At 42.5% G+C, this 18,631-nt stretch overlaps 1 protein-coding gene across 1 annotated transcript in view; it reads left to right on the top strand.

The window, feature by feature from the left end:
- ELP3 (elongator acetyltransferase complex subunit 3) overlaps positions 1-18,631 on the top strand; it is a gene marked incomplete at both ends in the record, with an annotated part of 97,658 nt that overhangs the window by 25,740 nt on the left and 53,287 nt on the right. Inside the window, 2 exons of the mRNA XM_081997980.1 lie at positions 11,011-11,172; positions 14,521-14,647. Of these exons, the coding sequence (XP_081854106.1) occupies positions 11,011-11,172; positions 14,521-14,647 (289 nt within the window). The remainder of the gene's footprint in view (positions 1-11,010; positions 11,173-14,520; positions 14,648-18,631) is intronic.

The raw sequence follows: 18,631 nt of genomic DNA, 5'->3' as shown, positions 1-18,631 counted from the left end.
CTGGGCTAAACAGACCTTTGGACTTGCCCAAGACAATGTTTGTGTGTTCCTGGAGCTTGCAGGTCCCTTGTTCCTCCTCCAGACTGGGTCAGTTTGTTAGTGGCACTCCAGTTGCCGTATGAATGCAGTGCAGAGACTCGGGTCTCCCTAAGACTCGGTGTGAGGAAGCTGGCAGCTCATGTCGCTGCCTCTGTTCTGGGAGAAACCTGAAGACTTCAGTATCCGAGACTGTAATTTGGCTCTGCTCACTGAGACAGGTTTGAGAAACGCAGAGGGCTAACATAGGGGAGGAGGAGATAAGCGCTGTCCTGCCCATATTAGCCTTGTTTCAACTGAAATCTTTGATTTTGATGGAGATGGGTAAAGAAGAGGTTGCAACTCAGCTTCTGTTAGAGCCACACATAGGTGTTTTTATTGTTTGAAATATTTCACTCTAGCATATGCTTATTCATCCTGGTGTTTTCAGTTACAGCTTGCTAATAATTTCATGCTGAAAATAACATCATCTGTATTGCTCTTGCCTTGAACTTAATGGATGGGAGCTTAGAAAATAAGCCTGCAGAGTTAGAAGGTCTTGTCAGGGTTTTCTGTTCAGTGTCCTTTTTTTGGCCTCCTGAGCAAAGGCAAACCTTTCAGGGCCTGCTCAGATGTCCTCTGGGTGATTATGGCTTTTGAAATAATTGTGCATTTATTAGCCCAGCATGGTAAGAGCTGAGCAGCTCTCGTGCGGGGCTCTGTCCTGGCCGTTGTGGACGGCAGAGTCCCTCCAGCAAAGCTCCTTGCCCAGAGGTCCTCTGCATGACGTTGCTCTATGAAAGCTGTGAATGATATAAAAATAAACCAAACAACCTCTCCCACCCCCTTCCCTCTATAGCCAACATCATTACCTCCTTGTCATTACAGCCAGGCATTTAATTAGTCCGTGCAAATAGCCCTACTTTGATTAGGCCTGAAGTGTGTTAACATGACTGTGCTGCTTCTGCTCGTGCTGTGCTTTTTCTTCGGAGGATTTTCAGATGTCAGATCCATTCATTGTGGTTACAACTTGGTAAACACATTAAGAAAGAGAGAAAAAAGGCAAGTTCTAGGTTTTGGGGTTTTTTTTCTCCAGCATGGTTACTATTTTGAACACAGATCCTATCCTGGATTTCTAACAACAAGTGACGCAGCAGGAGGGAGCATAATTACGTGTGACTTATCTGTTAGTGGCATTTCACGAAAAAAAAAGGATTTGTTCTCGCTTATCTTTTAGCAGTTATAAACACTGATACTTTGTCAAAATTTGAAAATAATATTTTAGTCAATAAATGACTGTATTTTAAGTAACTGTAAGTTTTTCAGTATTTGCAAACTGAACCTTGGGAAACTGATGCTGCTAAGAAACCAAAACAGACTGTCATACTTCTGGTAGGGGTGATAAAGAAAACACTGAAATGTTGTCATAAAAAGGGAGCAGTATAAAGCCAGATAACTGGCATTTGAGCTTTCAGAAATACCTGCTCTGGGCAATCATCAAACATGCAACTTTTGAAATGTATCAGATGAGTAAGATGCCACCTGTTTTGTTTACTAGCAGGAAATTGTAGATATTGAATTAATTATTGCTATCTGTGTTTCAGAGTTTGGCATTGTGTTAAAGCAGAGCTATTAGGGATCAAGGAGGAGGAGATCATTTAAGTAACAGGTGAGGGTATGGGATGTAAGATACTTGTGACACCCTGGGTTTCTGAAGAGGAAACTGCTGATGTAATACACATTTAGTCTTAATTCCATGCACGTAGACATCACTGTCTGTCTTGAACACCTGTAATTGCATTACACCTAGGACTGTGCTCCTTGTAGTCAAGGGCACAAAGGTTTTTTTTTCCAAGATGTTAGACTTGTTTGAGATGCTGGATGTTCACCATCTTTGTTGTTCACAAAGTTAAGGCCAGGAACCTTCTGCCAAGGACTCCTCTGGTCACTGATTAAAATTCTTGATTTTCCCACCCAGCCCTCCAACATTTCCCTCTTTCCACAAGACTCTAAGCATCTCTTCCAAGGCAGATTTGCCACTGTTTTGTGGGTCTTGTCTTGGGCATAGTGTAAGGGTAGATGAGGAGCAGTGCCTTCCCCTTCCCAGCTAAGCTGTGACCGCTCATTGCGATGTGTATGAGTATGGAGCACCACGTTTTGTGGAAATCACTGGTATTAGATAATCCATTGGCAACAATGGTGATCAAGTAATATGAGCATTGTTGTAGTTTATTCTATCTTCACCTTCAAGAAGATTTTCTTTGACTTTTGAAGTAATGCTGGAATGTCCTGCAGGCAAGTTTTTGGGGACTGCTGGGTTGGATGAGTTGTTCTAGATCCTTCCCTTCTTTCCATATGGATGGATACACCTAAACACTTCTTGATCTTGGTGATTGGTTTTCTTTGATGCTGCCTTTGAACTGTTTCTGCTGCTTCTTGTGCCTTTTTCTGCTCCTTTGCCCCTCTGTTTGCCTCCTTTTTATGTACTCCTCTGAAACGTGTAGAACAGATGAATGGTTTAAAAGTGTGTGATTAACGTGCTGTATACACACTGTGTTAACCCACCTGCTTTATTCTTACAGTTACCATTTCTGAGCTTTTTGGGGTGAGGCAAGTCTTTCTGTGTTGTCTGGCATCCTGCCACTCTGATCCCAACCAGGGAGTCTGGAAGCTGCTGTAGTATGGATTGTAAAGAGTTGAGTCTTTGATGTTCAGGTCGCTTAGCTGATGAGACTTTTGTCTCTAGACCAAAGTTTAATTGAGAGTGAGTAGAGGCTTTGCTAAGTGAGTTGTTTTATGCCAGCACTACGCTGACTGTGTTTTCTCTAATTGAGAAAGTACCTGAAACCCTATGTCAAACTGATGTGTCTGGTGGAGAGGTAGGTACCTTTTTGATCTGAAAAAAACTGAGCTTATTTTAGAGGCAGATTCTGATTTGAAGGTCTGCTTAATGTACCAGCTTTCTCTGAAAATTCAGTCAGATCTTCTCCAATGATGAGAACTCATAATCTCTCCTTTGCTTCTATTTCAGACAGTTCTGTAATCATGCTGAAAAGAACTGACTTTACAATAGCTATGTCTGAGCAAATCTTAAGGTTTCTCTATATCTCATTTCCTTCATTTGTATGGCTTAGCATCTATTTCATTTGCGTAATTCATCTCTGTGGTCAGTCTGTTATTAAAATTGCCCCACTGTCATCTTGTGTTATACACTTGTCTTGATTTCTGATTATTCTTTGGATTATGTGGGATTATTATTACAAATTACACGTATATACAAATAACAAGTAATACTCTTCCAGGGAAGGAGAAGTACTGTAAGGTGTTTGTTGCTGTTGGAGAAGATAAAATCCGTCTCCACTCACAGATTCCAGAAGAAATGCATTCATAAATATTAATGCCAGAATGAACCTGTAAATAGGGTGAACTTGTATATGCAAGACCATTATGGGTCGATGTATTGGGTCTGGCTGAGATGGAGTTAATTTTCCCCATGGCAGCCCTCATAGTGCTGTGCTTTGTTATTGGTGCTAGAAAGGTGTTGGTAACACAGCAGTGTTTTGCACAGCATCAGGGCTGTCTCCCCAACATTCCTCCTCGCCAGTAGGCTGGGGCGGGCAAGATCTTGGGAACATAGCCAAGGCAGTTGACCCAAACTGGCCAAAGGGATATTCCATGCCATACGACATCAGCTCAGCAAAAAAAGCTAAGAGAAAGGAGATGGGGGCATTCGTTTTTTATGACGTTTATCTTCCGGAGCAAACTGCTACGTGTACTGAAGCCCTCCTTCCTGGGAAGTGGCTGGATGTTGCCTGCTGATGGATAGTAAAGAATATATCTTTTGTTTTCCTTTGCTTCTGCACGCAACCTTTTCTTTTGCTTTATTAAACTGTCTTTATCTTGACCCACGTGTTTCTTCCATCTTATTTTCTCTCCTTCTTGTCTTGCTGAGGAAGGGAGTGATAGAGTGGCTTGGTGGTACCTGGTGTCCAGCCAAGGTCAACCCTACCACAGTGGAGTTTTCAGCTTGGGTTCATCTAATTTCTCTGGACTTTCTCTGTTTTGCTTCTTTTGGTCTTCAGTTAATAATAGTTTTTCTTGTCTTCATCATCAACAAGGTCGTCTTAACCTCTTGTGGCTGAGTATTCTGAGTCACTCTCTTCAGCGGTCTAGATATCTGCTTTTCAGGTTGTCTGCCTTAGCTGCATAGAGTCTGTGCCCTCTTCATATCTGCCTTGACTAGCATGCCATTCCTGCAGGATATGTGGCTAGATGTCTGTTGTTTTTAAAGATTATGTGAAGGCAAATCCATCATCTCCATTATCATGATAAGTCACTGTATCCTGTTAGTGAGCTTACAGGGTGTTTTGGAAAAATGAAGTGTAATATGCATAAACTTCTGCAAGAGATTTGACTTGGTACAGTGAGATATTTTGACGTTAAAAAGGAGACTAGAACAACATGCCATACATTACATTGGTTTTCAAAACAGGCATAGCAGAAAATTATTGTCATTGACCTGAATGATTTCTAATAGGATTCTGCTGTTTTTGCCTCTGGGCCTTGTGTTTAACGCTCATGTTAAAATAGTAATTTCTAGGGGTTGGCAGGAGCTATCAATATTGGACATAGGCAAGTAAGGCATAAATCTGTATTCCATAGTAAGCTGTATATGAGCAAGCTCTGTACTTTATTACAGGAAATGTAAAGCTGTTTTTCTAGGAATGGTGCAGGATTCTATTCTGAGAAGCAGCGAAATGTCTAGAAAATATTTAGGAGTTAAGTTGCATTATCATGAGTTTTCTCTATGATTCAGCAGCCAAATTACCCTTGACTGTATAAATAGTGGAAAATTGGATAAGAATAGGCAAATCGTATTGCATCTGGTATAGTACTGGTGTGTCTGCAAAGTTCTGTGGCTGTTTTTGGTATCAAAGGCAACAAGAAGAATGCTTAGAAGCTGGAGATAGTGCTAAGAAAAGGCAAGAAAATTATGTGAGCATTAGAATATATGCACCTAATGAACAATATACAAACCTATTTGGATCTAGTCTGACACCCTGATACCTGCTAGAGAGGCAACATGGTGGAACACAACTAATTTAGGAGATTTCTGGAGTGCATTGTGATAAGTCGTTGGCTCATCCAGTGCCTAGGAAGGGTGCTTTCCTGGATCTGCTACTCGCAAAGAGCTGGTCGAGGCAGGGATGTTGTCTTAGTTGCGATGACTCTGAGATAGTAGAGCTTAAGAGCCTGAGGGGTACAAGTAGCAGAATAAAGACATCAGAATTCAGGACGACAGACTTGCACCTTTCCAGGGAACTGAAAAGCAAGATCCCATGGGAGGATGGGTGAATGAAGGGTGAATAAGCTCAGATGAGTTTAGCTGGTCTTCCAGGACAACCTCCTCAAATGGCAAAGACAGTGCATCCTGATATGCAGGAAACCAAGCAGACACAAGAGGTCACCAGCTTTGCTCAACTGCTTAATAGGGAAGTTCTGTCGGAGATACAGGATGCTCAGGGGGGACACAGGCAGGCAGAGGGCATATTAGGAAAGCGTAGCTGGAGTTGAAACTCCAATGGATTATAGGGCAACAAGAATGATATCCATAGGTACGTTGTCATCAAACGAAGACAAAAAGAAAGGTGGGTCTGCTGCTGGATGAGGCAGGCAGCTCCATGATGAAGGACACAGGAGAAGGCTGAGGTATGCAGTGTTTCTTTGCCTCGGTCTTTATTTGTAAGATCTGCTCTTGCTAGGGGGTGGTTTGGGGTAAGAGGTAGTGTCCATGGCAGAGGATTGCGTTGGGCACCACTGGCAAATTGGACACATGCAAGTCTGTGGAAGAGGACAGCTGAGGCAGCTCCATCTCACCTTGGAGAGATCATGACAGTGAAAGGTCCCCAGTGACTGGGTATGTCGTGTCTGACTTCAGGAGGGTGAGGAGGAAACCTACAGACTGGTAAGCTTCACCTTGGTCCTGGAGAACGTTATGGAGCATGTCTTTGTGGAAGCTGCTTCCACATGGTTGGGAAGGCGGCAGGAGGATTCAGTATGGATTTGCAAGGGCAAAAACCTGCTGAAATGTGGGAAACCACCATGTTTCCAGTGGGCAGTTACAATGAAACTGGGGCACTGAAAGTAGATGAGCAAAGTCAGTCTTGAAATAGCCAATCTACTATGAATTGTTACATAAATCACTGTTTAGTAATAAAAAATCAGTGACTTGAATTAGGCTTGCCAATGTGACGCCCGTCTACAAGAAAGGCCGGAAGGAGGATCCTGGGAACTACAGGCCTGTCAGCCTGACCTCTGTTCCAGGGAAGATTATGGAGCGGTTGGTTTTGAGAGTGCTCACAGGGCATCTGCAGAACAGCCAAAGGATCAGGCCCAGCCAGCATGGGTTCATGAAAGGCAGGTCCTGCTTGACCAACCTGATCTCCTTCTATGACCAGGTGACCCGCCTAGTGGATGAGGGAAAGGCTGTGGACGTTGTCTACCTGGACTTTAGTAAAGCCTTTGACAGCGTCTCCCACAGCATTCTCCTGGAGAAACTGGCGGCTCGAGGCTTAGACGGGTTTACTCTTCGCTGGGTGAGGAACTGGCTGGATGGCCGAGCCCAGAGAGTTGTGGTGAATGGCGTTAAATCCGGCTGGCGGCCGGTCACGAGTGGTGTTCCCCAGGGCTCGGTTCTGGGACCAGTCTTGTTCAATATCTTTATAGATGATCTGGATGAGGGAATCGAGTGCTCCCTCAGTAAGTTTGCAGATGACACCAAGCTGAGTGGGAGTGTTGATCTGCTGGAGGGTAGGAGGGCTCTGCAGAGGGATCTGGACAGGCTGGATCGATGGGCAGAGGCCAACTGTATGAGGTTTAATAAGGCCAAGTGCAGGGTCCTGCACTTTGGCCACAACAACCCCATGCAATGCTACAGGCTTGGGGAGGAGTGGCTGGAGAGCAGCCCGGCGGAAAGGGACCTGGGGGTGCTGGTTGACAGCCGGCTGAATATGAGCCGGCAGTGTGCCCAGGTGGCCAAGAAGGCCAACAGCGTCCTGGCCTGTATCAGGAATAGTGTGGCCAGCAGGAGCAGGGAAGTGATTGTGCCCCTGTACTCGGCACTGGTGAGGCCGCACCTTGAATACAGTATTCAGTTTTGGGCCCCTCACTACAAGAAGGATGTTGAGGTGCTGGAGCGTGTCCAGAGAAGGGCAACGAAGCTGGTGAGGGGTCTGGAGCACATGTCATATGAGGAGCGGCTGAGGGAACTGGGGTTGTTTAGTCTGGAGAAGAGGAGGCTGAGGGGAGACCTTATCGCTCTCTACAACTACCTGAAAGGGGGTTGTGGCGATGAGGGTGTTGGTCTCTTCTCCCAAGTAACTAGTGATAGGACAAGAGGAAATGGCCTCAAGTTGCGCCAGGGGAGGTTTAGATTGGATATTAGGAAAAGTTTCTTCACCGAGAGGGTGGTCAGGCATTGGAACAGGCTGCCCAGGGAGGTGGTGGAGTCGCCATCTCTGGAAGTGTTCAAAAAACGTGTGGATGTGGCGCTTCAGGACATGGTTTAGGGGACATGGTGGTTCTGGATTAATGGTTGGACTTGATGATCTTAAAGGTCCTTTCCAACCTAGTGATTCTGTGATTCTGTGATTCTGAGATCTGCAAATCACAATCAGTTTTCAAAGATATACTTCTTTAAAAATGGAAAAAAAAAAAACCAAACCCAAAGGCTTTCTTCACTTAAAAAAGTATTACTCTGAAGTAAAAGTCAGTTCGTCTTTTCATTTTCTCTGTTGGCTGGTAAATATCTTTCTCAGACCCTGACTGTGCTTTAAAATAAGAGATCTTGCCAATTTGATTTTAAAAAAAAAGGTATCTGTCTTGATGTAAATCCAGTATTTAGTAGATTACCTTTTATATAGCATTTCCTGCCCTTTTCAGGTCTTCAAGCTCTCTCTTACAGCTCAGCATTGACTTGGTCAGCAAAGGAGGTGCTGGTCGTGCATAGGAAAATGATGAAACTAAATGTTAAACATGGACAGATTTATTTTTTAAAAACTAAAAATTTAACTTAGTTGTGTAATGCAGCTCTGTGCTGCATAATCACAGAATCACAGAATCACTAGGTTGGAAAGGACCTTCAAGATCATCAAGTCCAACCATTAATCCAGCGCCACCATGTCCCCTAAACCATGTCCTGAAGCGCCACAGCCACATGTTTTTTGAACACTTCCAGAGATGGCGACTCCACCACCTCCCTGGGCAGCCTGTTCCAATGCCTGACCACTCTCTCAGTGAAGAAATTTTTCCTAATACCCAATCTAAACCTCCCCTGGCGCAGCTTGAGGCCATTTCCTCTTGTTCTATCACTAGTTACTTGGGAGAAGAGACCGACACCCTCGTCGCCACAACCCCCTTTCAGGTAGTTGTAGAGAGCGATAAGGTCTCCCCTCAGCCTCCTCTTCTCCAGACTGAACACCCCCAGTTCCCTCAGATGCTCCTCATCAGACTTGTGCTCCAGACCCCTCCCCAGCTCCGTTGCCCTTCTCTGGACACGCTCCAGCACCTCAACGTCCTTCTTGTAGTGAGGGGCCCAAAACTGAACACAGGATTCAGTGATGATGGGGATGTCTTGCCAGAATCACCTTCGTTCTCTTTTCCGGTTAGTTTAAAAGGAACCTGTAGACTTTATGAAATATGGACCACACAATTCAAGCTTTTCTTTTATGTTGATAAAACACAGTATGAGACTGTGCTCTGTTTGCTCACCACAAGTCTTAGGACTGCTGGGGAGAGGTGGAGGACTGGGGGCTCAAGTTGAAAATGTCTGTCTTCTACAGAGGACAGCGATCTGAAGAAGCTTGTGACTTTTCTTGGAAATGCCAGCTTTATTACTTTATCTGTTCTGGGTTCATCTTTGGTTTGCTTTTCTAGTTACATTAAGACACACTTCTTTTTATGGCACAGAGTTGGGCAGGACAATTTTACCAGCCATTACACCATACTGAAATCCTGTTGGTGCCCTTAGTAGATGTTATAGTTTAGGGTCTGTTGGTCTTCATTGTATTCAACATTTTATTCCTTGGCCATAAATTTGCTTGCGGGGGGAGGTATAATTATTTTTGTCTCCCCTCAGTATTTCTAGTTGTGTTTGCAGGAGTTTAATATCAGCACATACCCTTTGGTGTGCTGGTGAGTTCTCTGGTGACCTTTTTCCCCCCACCCCTTAGCTGAAATTTCTCTCTTTAATTCTTGCAAATCACATCTTTAAAAGTGGGCGTTTTTCAGTCTGATGTTAATGAATCACACTTTGGCAATGTTTTCCCTGACGTGATAAACAATTGTTCTGTTTGTCAGATTAGTGAGCCACAAACTCTGAAATGTTTTACATGTTTTTTGTTGGTTTGTTGGTTTTGTTTTGTTTTAAGATGCTTATTTTGGCAGACATTACGTCTATCCCCCAAACATCTTGATCTTTATATATCTTAGGCTTTAGCAGTTTGAAGGGAGTTAATACTTTTGCTTGTGAGTCTGAGCCCACTTGAGTTTTTTGCTGGTTTGGTTTTTGTTTTGTTTTGTTTTTTTAGGGGTTTTTTTGTTGTTTTTTCAGGGTTTTGAGGAGGGGGGGGAGGTTGGTCAAATTGGACCTCCATCATGCTCTAAGGTAGGCTCTGGAGCTTTATTTTGATTCAGATGGTTCTGGCTATCTGGAGCCGGAAATCAGATGATGAATCTTTATAGAGCACCTAATAAAGAGCTGAAGTTAGTCATCCTTATGATTTTGGTGTGCAATATGCTTTCAGGTATAAGCATAACATCTCACTCTTACTCAAGGTGTCCTCTTTTCAGTCACATTTAATATTAATACTGAGATCTTCATCATTTGGGACCATTAAAGAGACCAATATTCCTCTCAAACAGTGTTTGTTAATCCTGCCAGCATCCTGGTTTGGGAATTATCCAGATTCTCTGCGGTTTCAAACGGTTTCCAAAGAAGTTTCCTCCTTCTTCCTGTAAATCTTTTCTCCTGTGCTGCAGTTCTCTGTTATACAACCACCATATTCTGCAGGAAAGATGGTCAAGTGAAATAATTCCTGTATGGAAAGGAATATTATCCTTGCTGGTAGTGTTGCAGATCATCTTGATTGATGGTTGCCTTTTGTGACCTTTGGTTCAAGGCTACTTTGGGTTCCCTTTTTCTTCTGTTAGACTTTCTCGTAGGTCAGTAACTTACCATTTGTCATCAGCAGAGGATTTTTCTACTAGCTGGAATAATTAGCCTCTGTTAGACAGATAGTGATAAATGGGAGAGGAGGGGGAAAAAGGTTAACAATGAATTTTGTTTCAGCGTTTGACTTCAATGAAGCTGCGAGCGTGCCGCTTGCTCACAAAGGGAGGTGATTTGTGGAATTTTTCATGGACAGTCTTGTACGTTTTCTTGTGAGAACATGGCTGAATCTTGTCCCAGTCCCTTGCGGTTGATCTGTACACTGTGGGAATCAAAAGAAAATGTACCGATTATACCAAGCTCTCCCTAACCTGAAGTCCTGTATTATCGACAGTGGCTGAGCGGGGAGAGTGCTCAGACTGCCTTTGGTTTGTCCCCAAAAGCGGCCATGGTTCTCATTGCCTACCCTTGCTTTCCCTTTTGCCCAGGCTTTGTTTCCAGATGATGAGTACTGAAGGCTTAGTCTGTTCTGGGAGCGTCTTCCTATCAAGTACGGTTTAAAAAAGCCCTGCAAGGCTGCCACAGTCCAGTTCTTTTTCATACAAAGCAAACCCCAGACTTCTATTAGTGCGCATTTTTGTGTATTGTTTCATCCACGCATTGCAATAAGGGCGAGGGTTCCTTGCCACTGTGGTATTTGAGGTTTTTAACCTGGATTTTAATTCTGGTAGTGATGTAGAAACTCTCACCTGGAAGATTTTGGAAACTCTTCTGAAGTCACTTGTGACAACTTCACAACTTTAATAGAGGACGGGGTTTTTTTGCAGGTATTCAGAACGAAGCCTGACAAAATGTGTTGGGATAACGATAGAGACCAGACCAGATTACTGCCTGAAGCGGCATTTAAGTGACATGTTATCCTATGGCTGTACGAGACTGGAGATCGGAGTGCAGAGTGTGTACGAGGACGTGGCCAGGGACACCAACAGGTGAGAAGAAAGCTTCAGTAAGAAGCTGAGCATGGCTGCTCACTGTACGCGTTCTGGAATACTCTGGAGTAGTGTGTTTTGACCGGTTTGCTTGAACACCCACTTAACACTGAACGTTGAAACATCTTGCTCATCTCCTTGCTTGGTTGGCCATAAGTCTGTTAAGAAAAACTAATAAACTGCAGTGGCTTCATGGATTTCTTTGTGATATTGTGTAGACCGTGGCTTGAGAAAAGAGAGTTTTGTGATGTTTTATTTTAAACTCATACCCTTTTCCTGTATTGTATACCTCTCCTTTTTTTTTATTGCTTCATAAATAAATGCAGTTTTGTGAAGTAGAACGTTTGTCCAAAGATTGCTAATAGCTCCTGTCCTACGTAATTCATAACCTATAGGCTTGAGTAGATACAGTGCAGTATGATCTATTGGAGGTACTTTACCAGCAAAGGGCATGTTCTCTACACCAGATACCTTTTTTGGCTGAGTATTGGAGAGGAGACATGACATCGGCAAGTACAGAGGGTGAGGCGTAGCCAGAAACAACACTTGTTGATAGATTAACCCAAATCATTCTAGGCATACAGCACCTCTAGGAATTGCAAAATATATTCACCAGAGGCCTGTGATTTATTCCTTGTCATATTGGACCTATGGCTAAAAGAACCGTTGTCCTGTGTAGGAGAGTGTGCAATACGCTGTTCATCCTGCTCCTTACAGGCAAGTAAGCCAATACCTTTTTTTTTTAATTGCAAGTCTGTCTCGTAATTCTCTTCAGATTTTGAAAGAGGTTATTTTTCTGTTGTTTTCTGACACTCATTCAACTTGCCTTCATTCTTATTGCATATTCCAGTCACCTACCAAAGATGTTTAATAACCATAATCATACGTAATGACAGAGAGATTATGGTTCAATAAGCAAAGCACATTTTTGTTAATACCTACCTTATAGTGCAAAACTGAAAATGTGGACATTTGCTTTTAGAGACTTCAAGAATCCAAAATGAGTTTCCTCCTGCAGGTTTAGCCGTAGTATTGCTGGTGCATGGAAGTGCAGGATGTCACTGCTGGGAAATGATCAGGCTCCAGGTCTCAGCAGATGAGGAAAAGGCATTTATTGAGTAGTCCAAGAGTTAACAGCTAAGATTTATAGGTGGTACGTTCCTCCTCTAGATGTCAGAGCTTTCCAAAGGAAAAGGTCCATACTAAGGAATGTAGCTAGATCTCACTCTTGGCTAGATGTATTGATTTACAGTTAAATCTGACACAGATTGTAAATGTAACAATTAATTTATCTTCAGCTTTTAAAATCTTTTAAAGGTGTCCCGTCCTGAGGTGGAACTGTAAAACCCCACTTAACTATCACTTCAGTCATCTTCAGTTTTCCTCCAGTTTTGTCTGTCACGTCAGAGCTGGTACCATAAATCATTCAAAGCTGTATGTCACTTTTGGCTTGTGCGTTTGCTAATGAACTCTTGTTTTCCTGCTGATGAATCAGAAGAAGAATGAAGTAGTATATTACTGACTTGATTTCACTAAGAAGTAATTCTGTATAGAATTGTATTTGTAAAGGTTTTTGGCGCATTTAAAAGCTGCTTGCGGAATTCCTAAAAGGCTTTGCTGCAGGCTGTCTCCGAGCAGGGAGAACACAGGCTGTTCACTCAGATATCTCCCTCCAACTTTTTAGAAGAATGAATTGGAATACACTTTTAGAGAAGGGTGATTCAAGTTTCTCTTTCTTTTGAAATGACCTTATTTTGCTTCTGTTCTTCTTCTACTTTGTGGGGGATGTGTTTAGGCTTTAAACTTTTAATATTTTGCTTGTAGCAAAATGTCAGATTACAACCAATTAGGCTAACTGTTTGGAAATTACTTTCTATTATGTTCCATAAGTCATTAGTGAGGTTTTTGAGTGCTTTTGGTGGCTCTGAGGCAGAAAAATATTCAAGAACAGATCTAGGCATCAAATAATCAAGTTATTGATGCAGCTCAAATTCCACTTCTAATAAGAAAATAATTTTTGTTTATGAAGCAAGTCTCCATTTATTCCCCTCAGGCTACTCAAGGTCTTGAGTAATACTGTCCTTGACCAGTCTCAGAAAAACACCATAATACTTCTGAAAAAATCATAAATGGAACTGTAGTCATAAAACTACATATAGGGGTTTAGCAGAGGCAGAATCTTCTAGTAGAGAGGAAGGAAGAGGTCCTTAAAACAAGGAAGTAGCTGTTTGGTTTGGTTAACGTTGGGTCTCGGCAGAAGGCATGCATTTGTAGGGATGCCCAGATGGTGTCAGTTTTTCATCCAAAGGACTGTCGAGGAGAAGGAGTCACCTGCTGAACTAATCTGTTGGCAAGGAATTCCAAAAGGTGGAGTGAACTGGTGTGAAAGTGTGATGGGAAGAAAACAGAGGGATTGGAAAGGAAAGAAGGTAGCAGATGCTGAGAGGATGGAAATGTCCAGAAATGTTAGCCAGTAGTGGAAGAGCCCTCCCAACTGGGGAACAGCAGAAGCAAGGACTTTTTGGGAAGACTGGTCACATGTGATGGGGACCTCGTAGCTGTTTGTAGTGATAATGATTGTCGTTGTGGAGGCAGAAAGCAGCTCCTCAACCATGGAGATGGAAGGAGAGAGAAGAGTTTGCTTGAGGCTAATGACTTATGTGAGATTCAATCTTTATCCCTACCATCATTGGTGCTCCCACCCTCACAGAGCTCCTGCAGAGCAAGCCTGGGTTAGTTTGGTTTGATGTCGGTGAAGAACATGAAATCCTTCAAAAGTCCCAATCCAGCCTATGTTTCAGAGGTTTGGCACCTCTCAGAAGTTGAGAAGAGTTTGTGTTTCTCTAAAGGGAGTGCTTGAGAGTTCGACAAGCATGTTGCAGGATGATTTTCTAGCTAGCTGGTTTTATGTAGCCCCTATCCTGCTTCTCCTTTTGCTCTTCTGTTGCTTTTGTTTCTGGTTATGCTTTGCTTTGATTATTTTAAAATAATTTTGATTATTATTTGATATATATTTGCTTCAGTGCAGTGTGTCCTAGCTTGTATTGTGACATCAACTTGTGTCATTGCTTTACAAATTAAATTTCATCAGCTTTCAAAAATTTCTCAGGCTGTGGTTTGAATAGCTGTAGCCTTGGTGGGGTTCACCTGCTGTAGAAGTAGCAAACCAGACTACTTTTAGCCCCTAGTGTGGTTTACTTTGTTAGCAGCCATGTTCCGAGACTTGAGTGGTGAAAAACTGATAATAAAACCCAACCCTTCTCACTTCCGAGAGAATAATCTCAATTAAGCCTATCAAAATAAATGTCGTCTTCTGTGTGATCCTGAATCTCTTTTCTCTCTTCCCAGAGGTCACACCGTGAAGGCTGTGTGCGAGTCTTTTCACTTAGCCAAGGATGCTGGGTTTAAAGTGGTGGCGCACATGATGCCTGATCTACCAAACATGGGGCTTGAAAGGGACATGGACCAGTTTGTTGTGAGTATGGCTTAAAATAACGGGGAGTTTCTGGTTTGTTCCAGCTTTTCCATCTAATGCTGACTCTCTTAGCTCAGCTATTAGTTACAATCCAAGCCAGAATTGTTTCTTAAGGACAAACAATTTAAAATTCATTTTTGAAAGTGGAGGGTGAGAAAGATTTGTTGAACTACTTCATCCAGAAAATTATATCCTTGCCTCATGAAAGACTGAGTCACTCATGTCTCTGTGGAATATAGTTCTTCCGATATTCACTAGGGCTCTTACTTTTTTTCCAAGGTGGTTTTCTTTCGTTGGATTTAGAATAGTACATGATTCAAAGTTAAAAGCATACTATCTCAAAGGTAATTAATTGCAAAGTAGAGGGTATAGGTGTATTATATAGCATCTCTGTTCTTGGCTCAGTGCTATTCAATATCTTTATCAATGATGTGGAAGAAAATACAAAATTATTTCTAGAGAAATTGAAATGAGAAATAAAGAGCAAATGGTAAACAGTGTAGGGAATTAACTACTTTATCTGGTAGAATGGTGGCGCTTTTTTCATTATTTCCATTTTTTTTGAAAGTCAGAATTGGTTGTCTTTTTAAAATAGTGCAGAAATTGCAGGTATATTTATGTGCAAGCTCAGACTAGGTGCTTTGTGGCACTAAAAAGCTATCAAGGCAATGGAACATATTGATTAAAAGTACAGACAGAAGGCAGTGGTTTATTCTGGTATGCTGCAAACAGGCACGTCTAGAAAGAAGCAATCGAAAGTGCAGCTGTACAGTACATGAAGGAAATTCTGAAAACTGTGGTAGGTACTTTTCCTAAGCGGTTTTGTAGCGAATTCCTTGGGCTCTTCATAAGCATGGTGTCATAGTACTTAGCAAATATCACGTTCATGTGACAAAGTGAGAGGCTGGGGCAAAGTGACATGCATAAAACTGGAGGGGAAGTCAGTGACAGAGCTGAAAGTTAACTCAAAATTCCTGCCCCAGACGCTGTTGCTCCTGGATTATTTTCTTATAATGCTGAAGGAGATGGAGGACGGACATCACATTAGCTCTGTTTTCATATAATTACTTGTGATGCAGGGTACAGCAAAACCTGAGTCCCTTACTCAGTATCTCATGAAGTTGCCGCCGTAGTTCTGCATTCTTTACGAGCCTGTCATTACTGAAGTAGTATTGCGCTGGAGAGAATTTGTGGTGGAAGAACAGCAGTACTGGCAAAAAGATTTAAAGAGCTAATCTTGGGTAAGACCCAGCAGAGAGGAGACAGTAGTCTAAGGTATTTGCAAGATGTAAAACTGAAGAGGGAGGAATTATTTAAGGCAGAATTACAAGCTTCTATAGAAAGTATTTAGTGATCATTATTCTTAGCCATTTTATCATGAATAAGCAGCAAAGGCTTTTCCACTGTCGGATCTGGAGTTGCTCCTGTTTCACTGCAGGAGATTCAGGGAGCCTGTTTAAAAGGTGTAACTTCAAGTGACGCTGTCAGCCTCCAGTTTCTGCAGACCAGCAGGCTCCCCTGCTTATTAGGTGAAGGGTAATGCCATGCTGTATTTTGTCCGTTTATTAATGACAATTTTTGCAGAAATAGAAGAGGCAAAAGGCAAAGTTCTCAGAAATAGGAGACAAGAGTGTGGTGAAAAGGCTGGAATTGTGAGAGGGGGGATTAAAAGAAAGCTGAGAAAATACTTGAGCATAGAAAAGCAAGAAAAGGAGAAAACGGAGCAGAGAAGGTCAACTGGTTTAGATTATTTCTGCCAGAGAAGTCTCTTGGCTTTAGGAGCTGGGAAAACTAATGTTGATGGTAGGCGAGCTGTGGGACACAGCAGGCAGGACTTCGCACATTATGAGGGGAAGGATGGGAAGAGTGAGAGTGGATGAGAATGAAGCCCAAAGAGAATTAAGAAATTTTTAAATTTAGAGAAGGAAGGCTTAAGATAAGATCAAATTTTTTTGCTGGAGGGCTGGAATCGGCAAAAAGGCCGGTTGGAGGGCCAGGAAAGAGAATTGCTGAGCAGGGGAATAAGAAAACCGGGTAATAGTTTAAGAGAGGGAATTCAAGAAGACAGAGAGGGTGGTGGGGCGAAGGCCGACTCAAGTGACAGCCCTGTTAATGAGTTCAGAACTTTGAAGTGGGACTCAAAGATCAAATTAAGATTTGATGCCAGTGAACAAGCGGATGAGGAGTTGGAGGATGAGTAATCAGTGTGGAGGATGAAGCCCTCAAGAAGTAATGTGAACGCTGCAGAGTGAGGAAGAAAAATGGGAGTTGGAGAGGCGGGCTGGTGGGGAAGCGGTGGTAGATCACATCAATATGGAGAAGAATTGTACCTGGGTTGCTTTAAAGAGAAGGAAGTATGGGAAGGGAGAGAAGAAGGAATCAAAAAGGCCTATGTTAGGTGCACAGGGTCCCCACCATGGTCTGAGGCCAGACAGCACGTGAAAAAAGACCTGTGTGAAAGAGGCAGCTGCAGGGTTGATGCCCGGCTAAGTGATCACTGTGCGTTTCAGAGAACGGAGCCGCAGGGAATGCGAGTGGAGAGGTTGTGGATCCCTGTGACATGTTTCAAGACGGAATGGTAAACAAGAGACAGCTATCCTCTTCCTTTTCCCTTCTTCTGTGCCTTTCTCAGCCTATCTTAAATGCTTTATTATTTCTTTTTAAAAGATCCTTTGTCTTAGATAGGAGAGCATAGAGGGTAAAACCAACCCTCTTGTTTTTTTCCCCAGAGCCCTGTACTGGTGAACGTCATAGAAGTATTCAGCATTCCTTCTTTCCCAGGGATTCTGCTAGATAGTACATTCTCTATGTCCTACCTTAAAATTTTATATCATGGTTTTCAGTTACAAAACCAACTTATTTATATGTTGTGCTGTATAAATGTTAGTCCATGCTGGTAAATATTTAGACGCTTCTACTACATACAAATAATATGAGAGCAAAGAGAGGAACCAAGTGGAGAGCATCTGTTGTGTTCTTCCAACAGTACTAAACTGTTCATGAGCAGCAGGAGTGCTCTTTTATTCAGTATTCTCCTAGTTCACAAAAACATATAATTTTCCTATAGGATACCTCTGACTTTTTGGGACAAAGACACCTGCAGCTGATCAAGGACCCTTACAGCATTTTGATTTTGTAGTAGTTCTAAATAAGTTTTGGGGGGAAAAAAAAGTTATTTGCTGTGATCCTAACCTCCTTTCTAGCCACCCTGCTTTTCAGACCAGGGAAAGGTAGGACAAAAAGGAACCAGATGACTTTGGAAGGAGGTCTAAGCACCTTGCCTTCATTTCCAATTGGTATATTAAATACAGGAGCTTCTCCTGGAAAGATGATAATTTGCTGATTGTGCTGACTGCATATTAAAAATACTGGGTGCTTCTTCAAATTGAACAGGTAATTATGGTTTCAGGAGTAACGTTGCTTCTGTCCATGGTGACCTATTGATTTTTAAGTGTTTCCTGCTACTTCCATCCAGCAGCTAGGATGCCCCATCAGTTACTCTTTTGCAAGCATATCTAGGTTTTTAAAGTTGTGTGTGTATAGCGACTGTTTTCCTGGAGAGTTTATTAATAATTATTCAAAACTTTATTGATATTAATATATTAGATCTTTCATTATCTGTATATATTATTTTTTACAGTAAGTGGCAGGTGACTGGCTCTTTGCCTGCCTTCATCCTGAAGATTATTACAATTACTTTTTTTAAACAGAGTGAATGTACCAGTCCTCTGTCCCAGTTATGTTGTGCTTCTCCACTCCTTCCCCGGTCACGCCTCTTTTTTTCCCTTATTATTGATTCTTTTTATAGCCTCAGAGGATTTCCTTTCAACTTCAGGTCTCTCCACCCCATTCCACATATGGGAAAACACTGCAGGGAGGGAGTATGCTCTGCTTCCTCCCACCACCCATGTGGTTGTGCCGGGAGTGTCAGGTAGTGTGCATGTACATACACACACATGCTGCTACTTACTGTTGGCAAACGCA

This window comes from Phaethon aethereus, assembly GCF_964289735.1.
Source record: "Phaethon aethereus genome assembly, chromosome: 3".
NCBI lineage: Eukaryota > Metazoa > Chordata > Aves > Phaethontiformes > Phaethontidae > Phaethon > Phaethon aethereus.
The sequence above is the reverse complement of the archived record's forward strand: the minus strand, read 5'-3'. Positions and strand labels throughout refer to the sequence as shown.